General features: G+C 37.3%; 1 protein-coding gene across 3 annotated transcripts in view; it reads left to right on the top strand.

Annotated features, from left to right (window-relative positions):
- LOC117664199 (AGBL carboxypeptidase 4) overlaps window positions 1-25,743 on the top strand; it is an 836,143-nt gene that overhangs the window by 251,601 nt on the left and 558,799 nt on the right. For all 3 annotated transcript variants that reach the window (XM_034415043.2, XM_034415044.3, XM_060689907.2), the window contains exon 5: window positions 24,378-24,594. In XM_034415043.2, the coding sequence (XP_034270934.1) occupies window positions 24,378-24,594 (217 nt within the window). The remainder of the gene's footprint in view (window positions 1-24,377; window positions 24,595-25,743) is intronic.

The following is a 25,743-nucleotide window of genomic DNA, read 5'->3' as shown; positions in this document are numbered from 1 at the left end:
AGCCTACATATCTGAGTTTCTTTTTTCTCTCCGCTAAATATTGGTGTTATTGCAAAAAGCTATTCTTGAAAAATATTGGAAAGCTGTTGTAGCTGCAAAATGTGTTGGCTGCTAACTAGTATAATATAGAAACATACAATGATACTTTACTGAAACTTCTGTGCTGGTTGCCAATTATTTACCAGTCACAGCCAGAGATGTTGGTGTTAACCTTTAAACACTTTATTCCAATTTTAATTTTAATATATGTTTTTTCCCTTTTTTAACGCCTATATTAGTCATCTTAAGCAGATGTTTCAGTAAACAGTTGCAATATAAAATGGATTAATAAATAGATATTGTCCAGAATAAAATTTGTAGATTATTAGGGAACTATTTCAATCTAGAGAGGGCAGTTAGACCTTGACAACATCACTTTGACAAGTTTGTAAGATATTTTGAAATAAATTCATTTATATTTGTGACAAGATTGTCTCTGCATTTAGAGTGTTTCCAATAGTCCAAACCATGGTCTGGTCTACTTTTACTGGGTGAGTTTTAGTTGTTAAGGCTGAAGATAAAAACAATGGTTTCGTATGCTTGATCTTTACCCTTCATGGCTTATTAAGCAATGGAAGGAGATCAGCCTCTTTAAAAGAGAAAATGATTAGATTGCTTCTGAAGAAACCAAAGCTGTATCCAAAAGATGGGAAACAATTACAGGCTTATTTCCAGCATTTCATACTGGAAAGCTGCTTCAGGAAGTAGATTTCTACTGATTTTTAGATCTAATTTTCTTGATCTTCTTCAGTCTGATTTCTTACTGTTATCATGTCACCCCTAGTCCTTCTTTTCACTAGACTATTGAAAAGACATTCTTGCAACTATTCTTCATATGTTTTAGCCTAATGTTGCCCTTTTCTGCACTCTTTCCAGAACCTCTACGTTTTTTATGACATGGTGACCAAAACTGGATGCAGTATTCTAAGTGTGGTCTTGCTAAGGCTTTATAAAGTAGTACTAATACTTCACATGATCTTGATCCCTTGCATTGGATTTTTTTGGCTGTTGCCGCACACTGCTGGCTAATATTTAAGTAATTGTCCACTAGGTCTCCAAGATTCCACTCACAATTACTACTATTTAGCCAGGTTTCACTTAATCTGTTCCTGTACATTTGATTTTTCTTGCCTAAGTGTAAAAACTTACTGTTCTCTACATTGAATTTCATTTTGTTATATAGGGCCCAGTGTTCATGTCTGCCGAGATCCATTTGGATCTTGAGCCTATCTTCTGTAATGTTGGCTGTTCCTGCCAGTTTAGTGTTGTCTACAAATTCGATGAATTCCCCTTCTGTTTCCTTATCTAAATCATTTATGAAGATATTGAAGAGTATTGAACCTAAGCAGAGCTTCAGAGTACCCTGCTGCTTCCTTCCTTACATGTAGATTTAGTTCCATTGAGGACTATACATTGAATGCAATTTGTCAGCCAGTTACAAATCCATCTGGTAGTGATGCTATCTATCCCACATTTTTTAGCTTGCCAAGAAGAAGGTTGTGGTCTGTTTTGTGGTCTACTCTAAAAACTATATTAATTCCACAAGGGTCTGTATTATCCCTTGTCCTTCTTAACCTTGTTACTTTAATATTCTTAATGATATTTTTTACAAATAAATAAATCTGCACAAACCTGTAGGGAGAAATTAAATCCTACTTCATGAATAGGAGATGGAGGAAACAGTATTTTAAAAGGCAGTGAAACCCCAAAAGAAAACAGAAGGAAGAGTTAGTAGGTGAATAATATTTTACTAGAGTAAGCAGATTACAGATCATACACAGTTTATTTAATTTTGTAACTGGATGTAAGTTAATTTTGTCCAACAATAAAGCTTGGCACATTTTGTAAAAAGCAAACACGCGGTTCAATATCTGAACCACCTAGCAGCTTTAGAGATTCCTGTGAGTAAATAGAAATCCCACCTAAAGCTTTAAATCCTATTGTTTTATTGTTAGTATGGGAAAAATTAATCACCAGAAGTTTGATTTTAGCAACCATACTAGATGGTGCGAATGGAAACACAAGTTATCCTACAACCTAACTGAATTGAAAAGGGGAAAAAAAATGAAGTGTATTATTTATGTCATGGGGACATGGGGCAGAGTGAATTTTAAATCTTTCATCTCAGCTGCTGCTGCTGAGACAGATAAAGTAATATTTTGTGCCCCACAAAATCTGACAGGTGAGTAGACTTGCTTATACAGAACCTTGGAGAATTTTCTGAGGTCTATATCATGTGGCTGCAGATGGCAGAAAGGAAAGTAAGAGGGATTGATTGGTTTGGGACACTTTAAACCAAGCTTTATCGTAAAATCAAGGGATGGAAAATGTTTTAACTTTAGAAGAATTATACATACAATTTAAAAAAATGTATAATGATTGAGACTCATAGACAGAATGAGGTCATTTTCCCCATAGTAAAAGCAGTAGTGGAGTAGGAGTATGGAATAATTTAAATATTTTCTAAATAATTGGCAGAGATCCTGGTTCCTTTAAATGGATTAGTTAAAGCAGAGATCAGTTGGGAATGGGGGCTTATAGGTGTGGCTCCTCATGAATGCACTGACAAAATGAACATGCAAAGTCATCCTTGTAAATCATTTTATTTCCCCCCCTTCAGTCTAACAAATCTAAGATAGAAAAATCTTGGCTTCTCTGAAAGTTTGACTTTTATATCTAGATGAATATGTAAGCAGCATGTAAATGAATCAATTTTATTTTTAAAAATCTGTAGCTTACCTCTTCCTTCTCCTTTTACGTACTGCCATAAATTGTTTGGAATATAGCAAAAGCAGTAAATCACTTTATGGCTGTAATTATTCTGATGTTTAACAATTAACTTTTTTCCTGCTTGCAAAGTAATATTTCTTTTGAAGTTATTCTATATGTCTGTTTTAAAATTTAGTCATGTGTACAGCCCTAATTAAATTCCTCTTAGAGTTAATGAATGGCTTCACATAAACTTAGCTGGCAATCTTGCCTGGCTAGCAAAAAATTCAGCTTTGTTGATCTTTGAATCCTCTTCTTCCTCCCTCTGCACTAGCCACTGCTTAAATCATAGTTGTCTTCCATAGTTTGCCAGAATATAATCCTGGACCTCAAATTTAAATTTAATTGAGTAGCCAAGAAAAGAAAATCAGAACCAGCAACCACATAGGAACAGATATGGTATCAAACAATGTAATCCTGAACCGTATTGCCAAAACTGAATAAACAATATCCACATTCTTTCAGAAGTGACTGATTATCTATTTATCACCTCAGAACTAAGAACTTAAATGTTATTTACTCTGTATTTATGAATGATATACAGTTTATGATTCAAGGAAAGGGAATATGATTCTATTCAGGGCATAGAAGGAAAAAGAGCAGTATTTTAGATGGCAAGGAAAAATCAAGAAAACATAGAAGGAGTGATTACTAGCAGGAAATCCAGCTTGGAAGGCATCAGGCTAAAAACTAGGAGGCTGTAGTCCTCCCTTAGGCACAAAGCCAACTTGGAGATCTTGGGCCCCAGTCACTCTCTCTCAGCCCAGGAAGGAGGCAATGACAAACCATTTCCAAAAATGCTAGCAAAGAAACTTCAGGAATTAGTCCAGGCAGTCACCAGGAGTTTACACTGAGTTGAATACACAGACACATTACTAAAGAGTGAGGTCTCTACTTATCTAGAGTTCCTTGGGACTAAGGCAGAGGTGTGTTTCAGCAGGTTCTGACCAGTTCTGGAGAACCAGTAGTGGAAATTTTGAGTAGTTCGGAGAACTGGTAAAGTTCTCCGAAAACTTTAGTAGTAGTAGTAAAGTAGTAAAAATTCTGACTGGCCCCACCCCCATTTATTCTCTCCCTCCCAAGTCCCAGCTGATCGGGAGGAAATGGGGATTTTGCAGTAATCTTCCCCTGGATTGGTGAGGGAATGGAGATTTTGCAGTATCCTTCCCCTGCCACGCCCACCAAGCCATGCCATGCCCACCAAGCCATGCCACGCCCACCAACCCACACCCACAGAACCAGAAGTAAAAAAAATTGAAACCCACCACTGGACTAAGGCTGTCAAATCTTTTAAAGAAATAGAAAACAAATGCTTTAAAATGCAGACTAAGTACTATGAGAAGAAGCTATTATTATTAAGTGGACATTTCAGAGCAATCTATAAAGTACAAAAAACAAGCTAAACATATTTTGATTGATGAAACATTATTCTGATAACGCTGATTGCCAGATCATGTTTATACTAGGACTGACTGAGCCTTATTGACTACAATTTATTGGAACACAAGCCTTCCTAACAGAAAACAAATCTGGCACACAATCTATATGTTCCCGTATGGTATCTGATAAATTGCAGTGTGGGAATGAAGCATGCTTTATGGGAACCCATATTTATAAGAACAAAGGATGGAAACTTATGAAGGTAAGCAAAAGGGAAAGAACACAATTTATGATGATCAGGGAACATCCAGAATATTTGGCTGCCTGTATTGAACTGTACAATGTTTGTGTGTAAAAGTAGCAGCACAAATGAAACCTCGTCCTTTTTATATGTGTGTTGAGATTGAAAAAGAGGAAGGGCTTCAAACACATTGATGGAACCACCATCTTGATCGTTTTGATTCAGGTGAATGCTGCTTTTTGATTCACTCAGGTAGAGGCTGTTTGAGTCACTGGCAAATTGCTGACTTCGTGAAATTTGCAGGGCCTCCAGGAATAGCTACCAATGTTTTGCTCCCTGTGGTAGAACTCAGTACAGGTAGTCCTCAACTTACAACAGTTCATTTAGTGACCATTCGAAGTTACAATGACACTGAAAAAATGACTTATGACCATTTTTCACACTTAACGACTGTTGCAGCATCCCCATGGTCACGTGATCAAAATTCAGACACTTTGCAACTGACTCATATTTATTATGATGGTTGCAGTGTCCCAGGGTCATGTAATTATCTTTTGCAAACTTCTGACAAACAAAGTCAATGGGAAAACCAGAAATTGGGAGCTCAATTGTGGTTGTAAGTCAAGGACTACCTGTACTGGATTTAAGGAGAATAAAGTGCAGGATCCTAACCTTCCCACTGCCACGGCACACATAATTTCTTGATAGAGTTTTGATACTCCAAATCATGTATTTTGGGGGGGTTTTTTTCACCCCCACAGAATTTTTAGTGCATATTTGCCTTGATAAATATGCATCTGAACCCAAATTATGTTCACCGATTCAGGAAGTATGTTTGAAGCTATACAAGAGAAGTCACCACTTCACTTATTCAAATGCATCCTCCTAATTCCCCTTGTAATAATATATAATAATTTGAAACATCTAGAAAGAGATAGATAGATAGATGCTTGTATATGTAAATGGAAGAGAGAAGGATTTTAAACAGTAGAGAAATGATAGCTGTATATCCATTTTATTTTCCCCTCAGCGTTATTTTCTGGTTGTAATTGTAGCTCTGTTGTATGAAAAATGCCATCTGAGTAATGGTATATGTGTATATACACATATATGCAATGTTTGTGCTTTTTTGTTAGCCTTCAGAATAATAAATAATAGATGTCTCCTTGTGAACACAGTAGACAGGAACCAGAATGTAGTTTAATAAAAAGAAATAGTTGTTACTGAAATTCCATCTTGGTAGCTAACTGTGAAAATATTTCAAGAAAATTCTGTCACAATATACTGTATGTCTGGAGGGAAAGTTTGATATACACATTTGTTACTCTCAACAGCAACAAATATGGGATTTTGTATGTTTTGGGATGCTTTCACATACTGAAATATTTCAACCCACAGTTTAGATGTTTCTATATTTCACTTGATCGTTGTATAAATTATACTTCAAGATTTCTGGTTAGCGTATTGACAAATGTCCTCTTGCTCTTAATGAAATACATAGTAGTACTATAACAGTTTTTAAAATATTACTTCTACATTTTTATCCCATATGTTACTTTTCCTTCATCGCATCTGCCATTTTATTTAGTGAAACAAAAACATTCATGAATTTTTCTCAAAATCCCATAGAACAACACTGAAATGCTGTAATAATCATAAGAAGTACTGTATCAGTAGAGTTTGGAAATCGACCTGAAGAATGCAAACGGTCTTTAAGTACATGATTTCTTTCTGTTTCTTTAGGATTGGGAGAGTAGGAGGCAAATGGTACAAATTATGCAGGCTTAGTGTTAGTAGCCTTATGCGCAAGGCTTCTTTGTCCTTTGTCCTAACAAAGGTAGTTGTGGGATTCTTCAGTTTTCAATTGTAAGAAAGTCTCCCTTGTTTGGGTTGGATTGTCTGTCTGTCTAGTCATTGAGACAGCTTTGATGAATGATAGTTATTGTAAGAAAACAAGCATCTACCACAGTAGTGGGATTCAAATCCTGTTGCTACTGGTTTGCTCATGGGCGCTCATGCGCTCATGCACACAACGCTTCTAGGCATGCACAGAGACATCCGGGTGGGTAGGCAGAGCCTCCCACTGTCACTGCTACTGATTCGCCTGATCCGGGGCGAACCGGTAGCAACCCAGCACAGATCTACTACCACTACCGTCACTCTGATAATATTTCTGTAGACATGTTAAAAACTTAAGCTCCATTAACTCTCTTGGGGCTTAAGTGCAAATAATTTCAATGAAACCACAGTTTGAATAGTTTTACCTACATAAATGAAATGAACACATTTCCTGAGGTATTAAAGAGATGTTTCAAAAAACCACATCAGAGTTACACAACAATTCTATACCACAGATAGATAATTCATTGCAATACCTCCATCCAAACAAGTGACAATTTTGTGCAAGGTCGCTTATTTTTCCCAGCATTCTCTGGTTCAGAATGAATTTTCTGTGGAAGTACAATTATGACCACAATTAAATCCAAAGTGAGATATTAGCTAAGTGAGTTTTGCCCCATTTTATGACCTTTTGTGCCACAGTTGTTAAGTGAATCACTGCAGTTATTAAGTTAGTAACACAGTTGTTAAGTGAATCTGGTTTCCCCATTGACTTTGCTTGTCAGAAGACGGCAAAAGGTGGTCATATGACTCCCAGGACACTGTAACCATCTTAAATATGAGACAGTTGCCAGGTCTGAATTATATTCAATGCCAAATTGAGCTTTAGGATGTGAAAAACCAGGCTTACAATAAAAGTGTCAGCGTTCCAAGTAATGCATCCATAGAAAGCAGAACTCTGAGACAGATAGATTCCTCAAAGAACAATTATTGAATACATCATATTTTCACAACTAGTGAAAACTGATTCTGAAAGTTCCTGTGGTTTTCACCTAATTAAAAAGTGAAAGTTCCCCTTTCCCCCCAGGTTATCGGTCACATTGTCCAATAGAGGTGCTGACAGGTTGCTTGGTTACTCCACTCCTCCTCTTCTCAGCCGCCTGCTAGAGTGACCTTGGTTCCCACAAGAAAACTATTAATTTTGACTGCAACGCCGAGCTATCTAATTTCCCCCCTGCCTTGTGGCAACCATGAAGCCTCAAAGATGGCCTCAGCCTTCAGGGTTGACAAAAAGTACCGTTTCTTTCAAGTTGAGTTTGTTGGTTCTTGATCTCAGGGATTTATCCATCCACTTTTCTTGGCTAGGTAGAGAAGTGGTTTCTTTTAAAATTTCTTTAACTAGCATATAGCAGTGGTGTTCCTGGATATTTTGTTATCCACAGTGCTTGATCCTGATTAGCTCGGACATACCGACAAGTTCAATCAGATGCTGTACCAGCTAAAACTGCTGTCACTTTGTATGGGCAGTAGAGGTGAAGGAGCAACATTACCAGATTATGTGGGTCTACTGTCTCTCTTCCTCGGACTCCAGGGAAAGCATATCGCTGAATACATTAATTTCAAATGTCTTATTGATCTTTTCAAGGTAGTCTACAAAACAATAAAGATAAAAAGACCCAAACCTATTTCAGAGGTTGATTACTTTTGATGAGGAAACCTCCCATGGTAATTTTTATTACTGCATATTTTTTCCTAGATAAAAAGAAAAGAAAAGAAAAAAAACTTAAAAGTTTGATTCTTTTTTATTTGTCTTCCCATTCCTTAACAGAATTAAATGGAGAGGCAGGAAGGGCAAAGTCAGTGCTGGGTTGAGGCTTGGCATAGCATTATTGACACTTAGAATGGAATTTGATATGACATAGGTATAAACATTGCTATATTGTTGAAAATTGTCGTATACTGATCAAATTATCTGGGAACATTTGCTAGGCACATAGAAAAAAAACTTAAATCATATATTTTGTGCTGTTTACATTGTCAGTTGTCACCAACCACGGGAAATAATTAGTGTTTAATCTTCTTAAAACAGTAAGAATTAGCCCAATCCTATTAAGGCAAGTTTCTCAGTTTCAGAAACTGACTGGAGAATTATGGGAGTTGAAGTCCATGCCTCTTAAACTTAACTGAGGTTGAGAAGGACTGCAGTAAGGCTTTCATACAACCTTTCCTGTTTAATATATTCCTGCTTATCCTATGTTGAGCTGTATCTGGTTGTTTTTGTAGTCACTGTGTGAATCTTTTCAGTCCTGAAACTTTTAATAGGAGAACAGGCTTCCCTACCTGATGATATAACTACCCATAATTTCATAAGGCTATATACTCAAAACAGGCAGTGCTGCACACCATCATATTTTTCTTTTCCCTTATCATCCATTGTTCACTTAATTCTAACAAAAAAAAGAGAGAGAGGAAAATAAGCTTTGCTATTCATAACCATTCTCACTGAAAAAATACAGATGTATTGAGTAAACACGGCAACTTTTCATCATTTGCTATTTGAGGCCTGAATAAATAGGCCACTGTTTAAAAATTAACAAATACCATTTTCTCATGTAAATGCTCTTTATAATTAAGGTCATCTTTTGTGCAAGCTAGTGACAAAGAACTGTTAATTGCAACGGGGATAAGAAGTAACCATAATTGTAAGTGGGGGAAAAAAATAGAAAAACATTAACTACAATACTGAGCAAAAATGCCTGTGGGAACATCCAAATTAAAAAGTGTGAGTAAGTGTAGGAATGGCAGGTAATTGCTTCCACGTATCCTTCTGCAATGTTCAGTATTCAATACTGAATACAAAGAGACTTTGATGGAGCTAGATATTGTTTACCTGCTACTGGAAAAGCTGAATTAGTAAAGCAAGATGCAAATATTCATAAAAGCAACTTATTTTTCTTGACATTGTTAAAATCATGTTTATTTTTATTGGTTCCCCCCCCCCCCCCGCTTTATATTATTCTCATTCTTTTCCACATCAGCTGAACCACTTCTTCGCTATAGTACAAAACAAATAATAGGGCAATTTGCAGTGGTTTTTAATCTTTGAGATGGGACAGTCATCTCTTGAACTGCCCTGTTTCAGATTTATAATTCTCTGCAAACATTCGGTTCCAAAATGCCCTTCAGGAGCTCCACCATGCTACAGAGGTCAGGCCTTCATTGTGTTGATCATTAAACAAACGTTCGTTGCTTTTGCTTGGTGGAATTGGGAGCAAAGAGAAACAATGATATATAGTCCTGAAATAAGAAGTTAGATACATTAATATCTAACAGCCTTTAAGATAGATATAGATAAGACTGTGAGGAGGTACAGAATGGAAGTAGAGATTAAAAAATAATGTTTTACTTACCGTTGATTTTAGTTTTGAGTTATGGATGGGTTAGGGTTGGGTGAACAAATTGCAACTGACTTGAAAGGGCTGAAGTTGGTGAGGTGGGAAACAATTATTCTTGGCCCAGATTCAATTGTTATGCAAACATGGGAAAGATGTGCCAATTTTATAGTCTGGGAAAAAAACAGCCAAAAATCAATTGCCTCAAAAAGGCACAGATTTAAATCATGACGTAGTTATTCATTCCTGTGATTTGCAGTAGGTAGATTTTCTGTCTATATATAATGGCCTTTTTTCTGCAGTAAAGAAGCTATATATACCGACTGTTTGAAGTTTCTGTTTTAGGCTAGCTATAGGATATGCAGAGAGCTGAGATGTTTTGTGTCTTGGACAGATGTCTGGCACAGGTTATATATTTTTCAGCATTCTCTTTCCCATTCTCACTTGATAATTCTTCATTTTTTTCAGAGTTTTTAAACCTCTTTTTCCTCTCCTCCCCTTCTTCTTTCTTATTTTTATACTATATTTTATTCTATTGTTTATGTATATATGTTGTATGCCACTCATTCCTGAAAGCTGTGAACAGTCAATAATCAAAGTTAGCATAAAATAAAAATAATATACCTACCCAAGATGTAAACAAAATTGATCACCATCAGATTCTCACCTTGAGTCACAACATGTACTCTTCTGTATGAGATTGAACAATCAGGTCCTCACTGCTCTCCTGAAACCCTGGGATGATGATGGAAAATGCTTGTTTCCAAGCTCTCATTTAGATGACAACCTTGTGTAGACAGGACCTGGATGGAATTGATTCTGTTTGATCAGATAAGACAGGCGGACCATGTCACTTGGAAACTGTGGACTGATTCCTGTAAAATATGGCATTCTTCATCCCTTCATACTGCTTTATCTGTCCTGTAAATTTTATCTTGAAAGCAAGTACATTAAGAGCACTTCAGTAAACCAGATTGTTTTAAAATATATAAATAACCTAAACCCTAATGAATTTCTTTCCCTTACAATGTTTCTTGCAAATTATGTCTCTTCATTTTTAATCATCCCCTCCTGCTTTTCATCTGATAGCTAACGGGAAAAAATAATTCTGTTTTTCCTTGAACTCTGCTCTACAATTGGCTGAGCTATTTCTGGGCCTACCTGCAGCAGGATTTGGGGTTTCCACAGTTTCTGGTATAGCCTTCAGGCAAGTCATGCAACATTTCTACCATCCAAAGAATCCTGGATTTAGGAGTAGCTTTCAGGCACAATCAGTGCAGCGTTGTTTTTAAGAGCATGCAAAAGAAGCTTCATTTATAAAGATAAAAATAACCCAGTTCCTTAACTTCTGAGAACCTTGGGGTTAGACTCAGAGGTTTATCCTAGCTTAACTGACCAGATCTTGTTAGTAAGGCTAACAAATGAGCAAAGAAGGAACATATGGCATTCATACTGTGGTGGGCTGAAGTGCCTGGCCAAAGGAAAACAACTGGGTCCCTGTCAAAGCCTTAGGAGCTTCCCCCCCCCCTCTTTAGGGAAGGCAGATGATTCAACAGAAGACCCACAAACACATAAACAAAAAATGCAAAAATGCGGTATAGTAGCACCGCATAGAGTATGTTCTGAATATAGATTATAAAATGTTCTGAATATAGATTATAAAAAGAGTCAGGAAAAGCAGACAAAGGAGCAGGGGTGTTGTATTGCAGATGCTGTAGAACATGCTTCTGGAGAGGACCTTGCCTGAGAAACATGAAATGAAGTGGAGCCTGCAAGACCAGAGGTTGTGACCCTGAGATATGAGGGAGGCGGAGGAGAAAATCATGGAGTCACTTGTGAACACAACACCAGAAGTATGGACTTTGTGCTGTTTAAACAGTTTCAAATACGGTACTAGAAAGTTGAACCTGGTAGATTAAAGACTTTGTTTGGCAGCAAGACAGCCAGGATCACTCCCAGACTGAGATAAGGAGGGGAAGAGGAAGCTGAAATAGAGTACAAGAGAAAATGAAGGAAAGAGAATTGACAGGTTGATCCATGCATCTATCATCTATCTATATCTGTCTGTCTGTCTGTCTGTCTGTCTGTCTCTCTCTCTCTCTCTCTCTCTATCTATCTATCTCATTATGCATATGCTAAATTTTGTTAATTTTATTTTCACTTGTATCTATTAGCTCACACTATTGTATTAGGATAAGTGGTTAAATTCCCTCATTTGTTTAAATGTTCTTTCTGTGTATATCTGCATCAGCTCCCATTCTGACATGGTCTCTGACACATATATTTCAAATTACGTGCAGGAAGAAACCTGGGTGATGGAGCTAATATGCCTAATACCGGAATATGCCTCAATCAGCATATATATATATTCATAAGAATCTGAGAAAATAAAGATAGCCATTGCAATGACAGGAATAAAGGGCAAAAAAGACAAGATAGCAGAGAGTTTCTAAGGTCATGCATAATTCAGAAAACAGGAGTTTCAGAGAAAAAACATCTGAGAAAGAAAATAAATGGCTTTGCGACAGGAAGGAAATCCTGTCATAAAGCCATTTATCTCTGAAAAGAAAATGATGAGAATTCGAAGTTGTTAATAGAGGAAAAACATCGCAAAGGCTTTCTAAATGTTAAAATTCTGCAGCGCATACCTCTGAACATACTGGCCTATTTCTACCATACAAAATGCAATACTGTTCTAATAACAATGAATATATATATGAAGAGTGTGTATGTATGTATGTATTTTTGTTTGGGAATTTAGAAGATTCTGAGCTGTGATCTTACCCAAGATTTTAAACATTTTAACTAACAAACTTATAATGACACGGGAAAACACCCGAGATTTTAACTTTTTACATATACATACCCGCGAAAACTTAAGAAGACACACATACACACACACACACACACACACACACACGTGTGTGTGTGTGTGTGTGTGTTTGTGTGTGCATTATTGTTTCAGCCAGGGTTTTTCCTACGTAAATCAAGATGTTTATATAGCCATAGTTCAGTGAAATCCCAATTCACCATTTTCTAGGCTTTATCATAAGATGAGGGTGTGGCTAACTGATGAAGACAAATAAGTCAGAAATAGATCTATTTTAGTCTCCCTTAAGTCTTACAACAGACAGCAAAATGCAGGTTGATGTCTGATAAAGCCTAGAAAATGGTGAATTGGGATTTCATTGAACTATGGCTATATAAATATCTTGATTTACGTAGGAAAAACCCTGGCTGAAACAATAATGCACATGTAGACCTACAAAAAAATAACAGAATATATATGTGTGTGTGTGTGTGTGTGTTTTCATAGATTTTCACGGGTACAGGTATGCAAATCTGTCTATGAAATCTATGAGTCTATAAAGTCTATAGAGTCTATGAAATACTATGCAAAATCTGCCCAGCCACATACATTGGACAAACCAATAGGAGAATAAATGCACGTATCACAGAACACAAGAACACAGTCAGAAAAGAAGAAAAAACTTCCTCCCTTTTCCAGCACCTTAAAACAACAGAATATGAAATTGATTTTGAAGGAACCAAATTAATCTCCAAAACTGAACACTTCAACAAGAGAATAATTATGGAAGCCATCGAAATAGAGAAACACCCCCATAACATGAATAAACGTGACGATACCTCCCGCCTACCAGACATCTGGAAACGAGCCCCAGCCACAAACATTGACACCAGACCCAGGATAACACATGACGCCACCACCAATCATCCTCACCAAATTCCAACCCAATCCTATCCCATAGATGAAATGCAACCACCGTCCAGGGGCCGGACCACAGCGGCATCGCCAGCTGCTGCACCCCCCCCTCCAATCCCCACACAAAAGCAAACTAATACACGCCATGAGCACATGACAAGACCTCAGATTCGGAGCCAAACCAAAGCCCGGGATGTTGCATCACAGCCATCTGCTCAAGACAATACATCACAGAACTCAGGATGTTACAACACTAAAGGTCAGGATGTTACAATACAGCCAACTACCCAGGATGTTGCAGTACAGGACTCAGGATGTCACAACACTAGAGCTCAGGATGCTACCACACAACCCATTACCCAGGTCGTTACAACACAAAAGGCTAATGGGCACACAGCTAGGACCTCAGCCACACAGGATGTTACGAAACAGCCAACTAATCTGCAAACATCAACTCCATCTACTAATCAAGATGTAACAACACAGCCAACCAACCTGCTTACAACAACAAAGCCAGCACTCCCCACCTCCCCACCAGTATTTATAGAGAGACGGCATCTCCGATCATGCTTTGCTCGCACAAGCACGAAGCCGAAGACACCAGCCTGAAGATGACGAGTGGGACCTCGTCGAAATGTTGCCAAGATACTCTCAATCTTACACGGGAAAAGACCCAAATACGCCAAGACTTGCATATATATACATATATATGAGAGAGAGAGCGGGGGAGGGAGGGAGGAAGCGAGGGAGGGAGAGAGAGGGTAGGGTAAAGGGGAAAAAAGAAAAGCATTGACTTCTGACTTTTTAGCACAGTAAAATAAGGTAGTAACAGCCTCAACTTTTTCCTTATACGTACTTAATATGTACTAATATGTACTAGCAAGCACTAACTAGTTTCTGATCATCATATTAACTTTTTTACATAACAAAAGTCCCCACAATGCTAATAAATTGATGCAAATGTGTGCAAATCAGCATCTGCAATTCAGGCATAATGAAATTATTGTTATAATTCTTTAGAATCTTAGGAGATTTCTCAGTTAGTCATTTGTCAGAGATATACCTGAGAGGACCCTAAATTAAGTTCAGATAGATTTTAAATGTTATTTTTATAGAAAATAAAGGAATGGGAATAGATGAACAGATGGAGAAGGGAGATGAGGAAAGAGACAAAAAGTCTAATTGCCTAACTGATATTAGAGGCTATCAAAGCCGACCATATTGTGTATTGGCAGTATATCCTAGTGATAGGAGAGCAAGCCTAGAGTTTCCTCCCCACACACATGTGCCATGAGGAATACTCAAAATACAGTTTTTTTCCAGAAATTTTACTTGACTATGATAATGGAATATTGTTTCTTTGTGTGTGTGGACATATGCGTGTGAATGTATAATACTGAAGAATGGCTTGAAAGAGTGAAGGAGAAAAAAAGAGGGAATATAATTCAAATGATAAGTGCTGTACAGTTACAACATATTTCAAACACTTTTGCAAACAACAACCAATCTTAGGTAATTATTAATTAGGAACTTTAATGTACAAAAATGTAACAGGAGTTTTGCTGGATCACACTGAAGACTTGTCTAGTACAGTGTTTGGGTAATCTACTACTGTGTTTCCCCGAAAATATGATCTGCCCCACAAATAAGCCTTAGCTTGAATTTTTTTGGGTGGGCCTAATATACACCCTACCCCAAAAATAAACCCTAGTAAGGGGTGGGTGTGGCCAGCAGCCCTTCCCTTCTCCAGTCACTTCATGGCTGCCAGGTCCCTTAACTGTGGCCTGTGGATCAGCTGATCCAGAGAAGGCCGGGAGTTCTGTCTTTCCGGGTGCCTGGACATGTTTCCAGTGCATTCTTGCTTGCCCCAGCCCTGCCCACGGTTTCAGGCAACCTTGCAGCCGAGGGCCCCCCCCTGTGTGTGTGTGTGTGTGTGTGTGTGTGTGTGTGTGTGAGAGAGAGAGAGAGAGAGAGAGAGAGAGAGAGAGAGAGAGCACATCACTGCCAGCCCTCTGAGATTGGATTGGATATCTCCTTCTCTCTCTCCCCCCCCTCTCCCCCCCCCCGGAGGTAGCGGCAGAGCTTCAATGCCTGGCCGGCGGGGAGCTTCTCACCCACTCTGCCTGCTGCTGCTGGGACACTTCTTGGCTGCAGCAGGCCTCATGCTGCATCGTGGGTGGAGCCGTGCAGCCTGTGCTGCCTCGCCCGCTGCCGCCTTTGGGCTGCTGAGTGCTGGCCTGCATGTCTATTCAGTGCTGTGGGTATTGGGATTACAGCTGTGCTGAGTCCGGCACTCTTTGGGCCCTGGCAGGTGCTGCATCTCTCTTATCAGCTCTACATGGGGCAGCATAGACTGAGAAAAGGAGAACAGGCATGAGAAAGCCCAGTCCAATGCAAACGCTACCTCCAGCTGTCTCTTCGTTGTGGTGAAACTTCTCTTTGAAAGGATGATTTGCAGGTGGGAGGGAAATTACCACGTTTGCTGAACACGGTGGCCTGAGCGGACCCATGAAGCAGCTGTTTCGTGGATGGTTGGATGGCCTGCTGCGATCCTTCGGGAAGCTGGCACAAGTGGCCGCTCACGCCCCCCGCCTCATACCGGTACATGGGGGAAAAAATAAGACCCTCCCGAAAAGAAGCCCTAGCTGTTTTTTCTGGGGTCAAAAGAAAATAAGACTCGGTCTTATTTTTGGGGAAACATGGTAGATGTCCAGGGGTATTTATAAACAATAATGAAGATAGCAGCATTCTCTCATTCATGCTTTCCAGTGGCTGGAATTGAAATCATGCAGACCCAGAACACTGTTTTTGGTTTAAAGGGAAAAAATCTGGACAAAAAGATGTATGTCCCAAAGGTGTTTTTTCCAAAAGGCAACTGGGCTTCTTTTCCCCCTTGAAGACATTTCACTTCTCATCCAAGAAGCTTCTTCAGTTCTGAAGTGAAGGAATGAAGAAGCTTCTTGGGTGAGAAGTGAAACGTCTTCAAGGGGAAACAAAGTCCAGTTGCCTTTTGGAAAAAGCACCGTTGGGACAACCATGACATGGCTGACTAAGAATCTCCATAGACAAAAAGACATATGATGATACATGCAGTGTTGAGGAGTGCCTGATGATTGAATAGTAGCATAAATATTTAAAATTACATTCTGGAACACTCAACATGCTTGAAGGATGAAATGGTTTCCTCTTATTCTTGCAAATGATTTTGGATTCATTTACTATTTATTTTGTATCTGATGTTCCTTAGAGAACACATCCATGTGGGATCATGATGATAGTTATGCTTATGATAGTCATAAAGTATATGACTTTCATGATTAAAATTACTCTGAAATAATTCTTTTACAATGGAAATAATTAACTATAAAAGAAATTCTGTTTGCAGATTCTCATTTGGACTTGTTAGGCTAGATATATTCTGCGTTCCTTTTAGCATTATTTTTGTATTACTTCCCAAGGCAGTTCTTAAGCACAATTATAAATGAATAAAAATAATTTTGAGGTGTACTTTGTTTCCTCTCAGTCAATGGAACTTAAGTGTAAGTTGTGGAATCTGTCATAGAGACATCTATGGGAGTTAAGTGCAACAATGTGATCTCACCCATCATTTTAGAAATGTGTGTTGTTTGCATACATGAGCGATTGTATTTTATTTTACACTGTTTCTTGAAATGTGGGCCCTACTGGGATTTTCAGAAGAGCTATGTCAAACTGAAGATTGCTTTGCGAAAGTGGAGCCAGCGACCATGGCAAAGACCAAGGAACTAGTGAGGAAAATGGTTCCTTGGAACCTCTCCAGATAAGACAGACAGGAGATCATGTGCTTCATACTTTGCTCCCTAGAAATAGAGTTCAGTACAGCAGTTTTTCATGGGCTAGTGCCGTGATGGCATGCAGGGCTCTCTCTGATGGCATACGACCCATCGCCCTAGTTCAGCTCCGCTGCGCATGCGTGCACACTTCCCGCCAGTCAGCTGGTCTTCGGGTCTCTGCTGCACATGTGCGGGGGCAGGGCGCACGCAGGGGATGCATGCAGGGGGCTTTGTGTGCATTGAGCTTTGGGCACTCGGTTCAGAAAAGGTTAGCCATCACTGGGCTAGTGTGTCAGGAGACAACAGTATTAGGTATCCTGCTTGTAACCACAACAGAGACTTTTATAGGATGCTTTAAAGTTTGCACTCATTTTCTAATCATTGTCAGAAATTGCTCATTAACTACTTCTGACCTATAGAGACTAGAGAAATAACAACTTTGAAAACCTTGAGTGAATCTGCCTTTGATCCTGAATGAAAGAAAATTTTAATCATAAGCTTAAGAATTTAAAGACACTATGATTCAGTGGCATTTTGGATATAATGTAATACTTGAATAGTGGGAGAATATATGGATGAAAGGTCTAAAATTCATATTAAATTATCTTAAAAGAAAACTTTTGTAAGATGATGTATGGTTGGTATCTAACACCAGATAAGTTGTCAAGAATGTATAAAGGTCTCTCAAATGACTGCTGGAAATGTAAACACAAAGAAGGAACTTTTTATCATTTATGGTGGACATGTAACAAAACAAAGAAATATTGGAGTAGGATTCACATCTTTATACAGAAGATTCTTAAAGCGAATATCAAGATAAAACCAGAGACTTTTCTTTTAGGCTTAATGGATAAAGAACTTGGAAAAAAATTGAAACTTTGATGTTATATATGTTGACGGCAGCAAGATTACTTTATGCACAAAAATGGAAGGTACTTTGATTCCCACAATGGACGAATGGCTGCAAAAGTTGGAGTTACCAAACATGGCTAAATTGATCAAAGAAAGAAAAACAATTAATTTTGTTTCTACTTGGAAACCACTTTTGGATTTTGTGCCTGAGGTGGAAAAAAATAAAACTTTGATTTTGGGTTTTGCTGATTAGATAGATTTGTTGTTATAGAAATGGCTAGTATTGTATATACAATTATATAAAAGTAAAAAGTTGAGGTTTTATGTTACTACCTTATTCTACTGCAACAAAAGGAGCTGGAAGTCAGTGCTTTTTATTTTATTTTCCCCCTTTACCTTATACTTTTCTCTCTTCTCCTTTCCCTCCCTTATTTTCCTATTATTTTTTATCTTTTCTTGTACTTCTGTATTTTATGTTTTGATAAACTAATAAAATAGCAAAACATGTAGAGTAAAAGAATTTAAAGAATCTGAAACAAACAGTGAAAAGCTAAACAAGGTTTTGATTATGGAAAAATATAAATTGACTAAGGACCCAGATTCAGTTGAAGTTTTGGAATTAATTATAAACTACAAGCTGCTACTTGTGGAAAATATGTCTTCTTCTGGTTTTTATAAGACATAGATAATGAATTTAATGATTTAAAAAACTGGATACTAGAGGGGGCTAAAGATTTTAGGTAGAGCAGTACATTCCAACAACAAAAATATTGAAAGAGACTTTTGAATAATAAATAAGAAAAAAAATAGTCATATAATCAGCAATGTTTGTAATTATGTCTGCTTTTATGGATAGACTATGTTCACAAGATTGTTGAAGAAATTTCAGACAAAACAATCAAATTTTACCTGACAGTATAGAGATGGTATTGAAAGTGGATTTACAATTTGACTGGCCAAGAGAATAATTTAAAAAAGGATGTAACACTGCATTTACAAAACAAATTAGAATAGAACAGAACAGAACAGAACAGAACAGAACAGAACAGAACAGAATAACAGAGTTGGAAGGGACCTTGGAGGTCTTCTAGCCCAACCCCTGCTTAGGCAGGAAACCCTACACCACTTCAGACAAATTGTTATCTAATCTCTTCTTTAAAAAGTCCAGCATTGGAGCATTTACAACTTCTGGAGGCAAGTTGTTCCACTTATTAACTGTTCTAACTGTCAGAAAATTTATCCTTAGTTCTAGGTTGCTTCTCTCCTTCTACCCATTACTTCTTGTCCTGCCCTCAGGTGCTTTGGAGAATAGCTTGACTCCCTCTTCTTTGTGGCAGCCCCTGAGATGGCCGAGTTTAAAATGGAAATAATGAACCAAGAGAGGGACCTGGATATTTTTTCCCCCATTGGATTTGCAAAAGAGACTTGTTGTGAAGAATTCTGTGTGATGGGACCAAGAAGAAATAAAGTGAAATCAAATCCTATGACAGTATTTAAATGAACTAAAGATGAAAACTGCTAAAAGTAAAAGAAGGGGCTATACAGTTGTTTATTTGATCAAGGTTAAAACAAGATATATTGTTACTGCTAGCTAACCTTTATGAATTTTCTGCTGACACCAGGAGTGGAAAAAAAAAATCTTTATGGATTTCTTTATAGATAAGAGATGGGATAGGGATTCAGAAACAAATGTAAATTTAGAGAGTATGAAGAGTTACTTATTTATGCTTATTAGAAAATTGTTCCCTACTATTGGCTCTCAGACCCACCTCATTGGTAGAGGTAAGGACTAGGTGGATGTAGTCCTCCACTGCAGATATGATGAGGAGATTCCCAAGCAAGAGCATGGATTAGAATGAACAATGACTAAATTTCAGATCTATAGCTCCATAGCTTACAAAGACCCTGATGATTGGTTTCTCAGCTATGCAGCTTGGAAACAGTACAATTAAAAAAGAGAAGGACAAAGTACCTCAGCCCATTCTGTTTTACTCAGATCATAAAGCTTGGGAAGCAGTGAAGGGTGGCTCTATCTGTATCTTTTGTCCTACATTGGATTGCCAAAATTAATAACTATTGAATCAATGTACCTTTATTAATTCCAGCTGGGTTGCATGTTAAAATTTTGGGGAAACATACCAAGTGACATTCCTTGTTATTAAAATCCATTCAGGAGATAAATTGCTTGGATAAAAAAACTGCTGCTTTGCTTGTTGTTCTTTATTAAAAGGAAGAAAAAGGAGAGCAAACTTTCTAATCATTTTTGCAAGCCAAGTAGCCAAAACAAGGGTACCTAATATATTAAATTCCCTTCTCTCTAGCAATACTCTGAAATCAATGAAATGTCAAATGCTTAATAGAATTTGGAATTCCTCTGATTAAATAAGTAATCTTAGAACAGTATCCATTACCTTGGAGTATTTCTAGCCATATGCTTCCAGGAAATTTTCTGCCATAATAAATATTCTCCAGTGTGATTTCCTAACTTTAGCTGTCACAGACTGTGTAACTGCTATAATAAAAAGGTTGGGCATTTCCTCAAGTCTGTGACAAGATGGTTGTGTGTACGTGTGTATGTGTTTGTGTCTGCGTGTGTTTTATATAAAGTCTCTGCTCAAAAATGCACAATTAAGTTTTGCATTCTGAACCTGTCCCTGCTGGTCTAATACGCATTAGTATTCTACTGGCAGCTGCCTATAGGTAGTAATATTATTTTGTCCATAACCAGAGGGAACAATCAGACTAAGCCATTCTCTGACTATAAACCAGCCAAAGTAATTGGGTTTAATTTTAATTTTTGTAATAGCTTTAAATTAATAGAAGCAGCTGCTGCCACAGTGTGTGGGTGTCCTTTTCCAGGAGGCATAGAACTTAAAGAGGAAAAGTGTAAACAATGATATGTCTAGGACACAGAGGTTAATACAAGAACTGAACAATGTCTTTGTTTAATCAAAAACTTCACTGGCCATAACTAGTTGTGCCATGTCTCTTTTGTTTCTCTGTCTTTCTATCTGCTTTCCTTTTTTAAAATTCACAGATAGTCTCAATCTGATTAGATTTTTGTTGTTGGTATTGTAGTATCCTCTTTCCTACATTTGACTTGGAAACAGATTGTCCTTAAAACCGACAGTAAGAATAGATTAACCCTCTAGAGTTCCATTATAGTTATACTGAGACTGAAGATCTTTTAAAATAAAGCTTTTCTGTGAATAGAGGTTTATACCTCTTAAGGGAGAATAAGTCTTTCTCTTGTAGAAATCACTGGTAGTAAAACTAATAGTAAAAAAACAACAAAGAGCCTTGTGCCACCTTTAAAATGAATAGATGTACAACTGTATAAACTGTTGTAGTTTTTAGTACATCTCATCAGACATATGACATATAATTCATTGAACTGTCATTGAGCCGGGCTCAGCTCTTGGTGTCTGAATGGAAAAACGCTTTTTACCCCAATCTAATTTTAATACAGGCATTGTTGGTAGGGAAGGAAAGGGAAGATGGTGAAAGGAAGATGAGAGATTGCTTTAGAAACGAGGTAATACAAAGCCGCAGTTAAACTTCTAATGATTGTTGAGGTGTACTCTGTTTGATTTGAAGTCCACTTAGAAGTATTTGATAGTATATTAAGGGAAGAACAATACTCAGAGGTGGGTTTCACATAATTTTACCACCGGTTTGCTGTGCACCAAAAATGTGAGCTCCCGCGTGCAGTTTGCAAGCATGCACGCGGCTTAGAAAATGTGGCTAAATAGGACAGCATGGGCCCACCCGCAGGTCACCACTACCGGTTTGCCTGAACCGGACCGAACTGGCTGAATGCCACCACTGACAGTACTAGATGTGGCTTCAGGTCCATGGGAGGATCAAATTGATTCCCTGCTTTTTCTACTGATTGGTTGATAGCCTCCTGGATATTTTCTATTGTACCAGATACTGGCTTCCCCCTGCTGGGATGGTGACAAGCTTTCCACACATTTGACACTCGGTTTGATAGTATTCTTAAATTTGGTTAGAAAAAGATTTCACAGACCTGTTAGCACTGAATGAGTAATGCTAATTGCTAGTTGGAGTAGTTGGAACATAGTATCACAGGCAGCAATTACATTCATGTTTTGCCTTTAGACACCCCAGAGGTTTTTGATTAGTCATCGTCATCATCATGATAGGTTTCTTTCACATGAAGTTTCTTCCAATGAATCTTATCTGTAGTGGCATCTTTGGCATCGACCCAGTTGTTGTCCACTGTCCGTAATTCATCTTTTAATGTCTGACGCCAAGTTTTGCATGATCTACCCCACCTTCACTTTCCCTCTGGCAGTTCGCATCGTACAGCATTTTTCAGGTATCATATTCTGGCAAATGAAGAATATGGCCAGCTAGGCGCATTCAAATGGAGCCAACTTCCTGGATCCACTCTGCGGCAAAATTTTCTTATTGGTGACATGGTTGCACTAAGTGACACTCAGAATTCTTCATAGACAATGTTGATGGCAACTCTTCATAGGCAATGTTGATGGAATAGATTGAGCTTTTGTTCTGGACAGGGAAAAATGATTGGCAATAACCAGCAGATCTGGAGAAGACTTTTTTTTATTGGTTATAACCAAATGATTGGTTATTTCCAATCATTTTTCCCTGTCCTTTTTTTGTTAGAGGATGGTTATGGTGAAAACTCAATATATTTCCAGTATCAAGTGAAACTCTTGTGCTCTTTGTTTACGAACTCTTCAAGAGCATTCAGGTGGTTACTGTGAGAACAGAATGATAGACAGGATAGGCCTTAAATATCAGAACTCTTTTTCTCTTTTTTCCTCTTGCTCTTCCTCTTGGACACATATACATAAAGCTATTACTACCTACATAGAAAATTAATTTCCATAATCCTTTTGTCTCTATGATCCAAAATAATAGTGAAAAAATTAGAGGGTATATAATAGACTGCACTCCCAAATATAATAAATAATTAACCCTCTCATCCTTTTGGATTGCTGAGCCAGAGCAATAACAAGGGGAAATGGATTTTATTTCATCTCCATTGAGCAGCATTGCAGTTTCTTTTATTGTATTTTGTCAGGAAGATTTTGGTTTTGCTTTTGATGGTTCTTAACTGTGTCTAATTATAAAATATGTCATTTTCTACAATGGGAAATGTCTTGTTTCCATTTCACATTAACAATAAAAGGCCAAAACTGATCTTCTGCAGTTGCCTTTTTTTTGGACTCATTACTGCAAAAGACATTAGTATTGCTGTGTTCTGCAAATCATATTATATTTTCTTCACCATCATTGCCTGATTGTAGTGAACTCCTGATAAAACCATTACAGAGGACCTGTTTATTATATTGCTTAATTGAATAAGCTAGTGCCTACAGGATAATAGTATTCTTTTGCCAGAGGGCTGGAGAATTTGTTATATTTGATTACCAAGAGTCTTGTGGAGTCTGTCCAGGCAGATAAAAGCTGAAAGCTTATAATTCCAATCAATTTTGACTCATACAACCAAGATGGCCATATATAATTATCCTGAATTCTGGTACAAATTTAAATATGCCGTCCAATACAAGGTACTCTCATGCAAATTTCATTTCTGAAAAATGTACCTTTGCTCATCTTCCTGCTGTGACTTTATTAAAATCATCCAATAATTGATTTCTGTACAGTTTCAACATATTGTTTCAAGAAATATCAAGTTTGTCTTTTTATAGCTATTTAATAAAGCACATCTAAATGACTTATTTAGCAAGGGTATAAAGCAATATAATTTTGGAAGAATGTTTTTATTATACCTTAAATAAGTTGAATTTTCCGATATTCCCATAAGTTTTCATCATGACTATATGATATAGTTTAGGACATATTTCGTCTTGTTCTGTACTCAACTTTACACTATGACAACTGCTTTTTCCATATCCATTCTCTTACATAACATTAATTTCAATGAGACAAGGCTGGTAAATCAAATCATGGATCTGTGGGGAACGTTCTCTTTGTACCAGACTTGAATATATTAGATGACTTTATGTCATAAAGTCTTTTTGTGATTGGGGAAATAGAAAGGAACTTTTCAAAGCTGTAACCAAGTATTTAAAAATAGACTTAATAAGTTCTTCCAAAAGGCATAGCCTTTGTCTGATTGTCTCTTTTTAATTATTAGTCTTCTTAATAACATACATGAAATATATAAGGATTTGCACAAAGTTTGAGCTCATCAAATTTCTGGGTATCATTATCTTGTTTCTATCTATCTATCTATCTATCTATCTATCTATCTATCTATCTATCTATCTATCTACTCCCTGATAGTTACTTTGTCTTATTTTATTTTTCAGGCAGAGACTTCCACCCCGAAATGTGTATTATTATCGCTGTCCGGATCACAGAAAGAATTATGTTATGTCATTTGCTTTTTGTTTTGACCGAGAAGATGACATATATCAATTTGCTTATTGCTACCCTTATACTTATACTCGTCTTCAGCATTATCTGGATAATTTAGAGAAGAGGAACATGGACTATTATTGCAAAGAGCTTCTAGGACTTAGTGTGGTAAGTAATAGTAGTATTTACCACACATAATGTTTTCTTATAAATATCTGGATCTCAATGGTGAAACATGAAGCTTAATGGTCTCAGCTAATGGAACAATGGATGCAATTATTTGCTACTGTGATAGATATGAGTATAACTTCACATAAAAGCCCAATTATGACATAGATATGTTATATTTGCAACTGTCTATGTGAAATGATATAGAGAAGATTAGTAAGGATTTGTTTCCATAATTATTATTTGGAAATATGGTATAAGCTTTGCTGATAGTATCTTCATTTTCTTTATGTTCACCAATATTTTGTTCGAAAAACTATATTTCTTCATTATTGGATTCATTTTCATGGCTTTATGTAAAAGATACCTATATGAAGAGCCTTTCATCGATACAGGATTTATTTATTTATTGGATTTAGAAAACCACTGAAATCCATAAGACTCTGATTGTTCTGAAGACAGATATGAATGAGGAACACTTAAGTTTGTCGGGGTTTTCTAAGTCTAATAAAAAGAAATTGAGCTTTCACTAGCATTAGTTGCCAATAAGCTGTCTTTGGTCAAAGTCATGCTAGAGCAATTCTGTGGAATTGTAAAACTTGAATTTTCAGCATTTGCTATGGAGGTGCAGAAATCTCTGAGACATGTTTCCATTTGATGTTAAGTTGAAAAAAGAGAATGTAGTCATTTTTTTAAATTACATTTTTATTTATTATTTGTACTTTTAAGGTGCCCAGAAAAATGTATTCTGTTGTTGCAGGACAATTAAAGAAAAATATAGAAAATGAACACACATGTACACATGTACTAAATGCCAACAAGGAAACAGCTAATAGACAAAACAGGGCTGAAGACTACTTATGAACTCAGTAATTGCAGTTGATCCTCCTAGATTTTACAAAGTACTGTAGGAGTTTAGCTTAAGAAGGTCTTGTTCCCCAAGACCTCTTACTTCCATTCCCACAAAAAGGAACCAAATTTGGCTTAAAATGTTCCTGCTTTGGGCTTGAGGATGAAAATTTAAGTGTGGAAATCTCTCTTTTCCAGCACTGCTTTTGAATTGAAAAAAAAAGTGCCGTTCATATTTTACTATTTTTCAGAACTATTTTTCACTGTGGCTACATCTAGGTGCTCAGGACTCAAAAGTGG

This window comes from Pantherophis guttatus, chromosome 3, assembly GCF_059756535.1.
Source record: "Pantherophis guttatus breed Tessera chromosome 3, ASM5975653v1, whole genome shotgun sequence".
In the NCBI taxonomy this organism is placed as follows: Eukaryota; Metazoa; Chordata; class Lepidosauria; order Squamata; family Colubridae; genus Pantherophis; species Pantherophis guttatus.
This window is presented reverse-complemented; position numbering and strand designations above follow the sequence as displayed.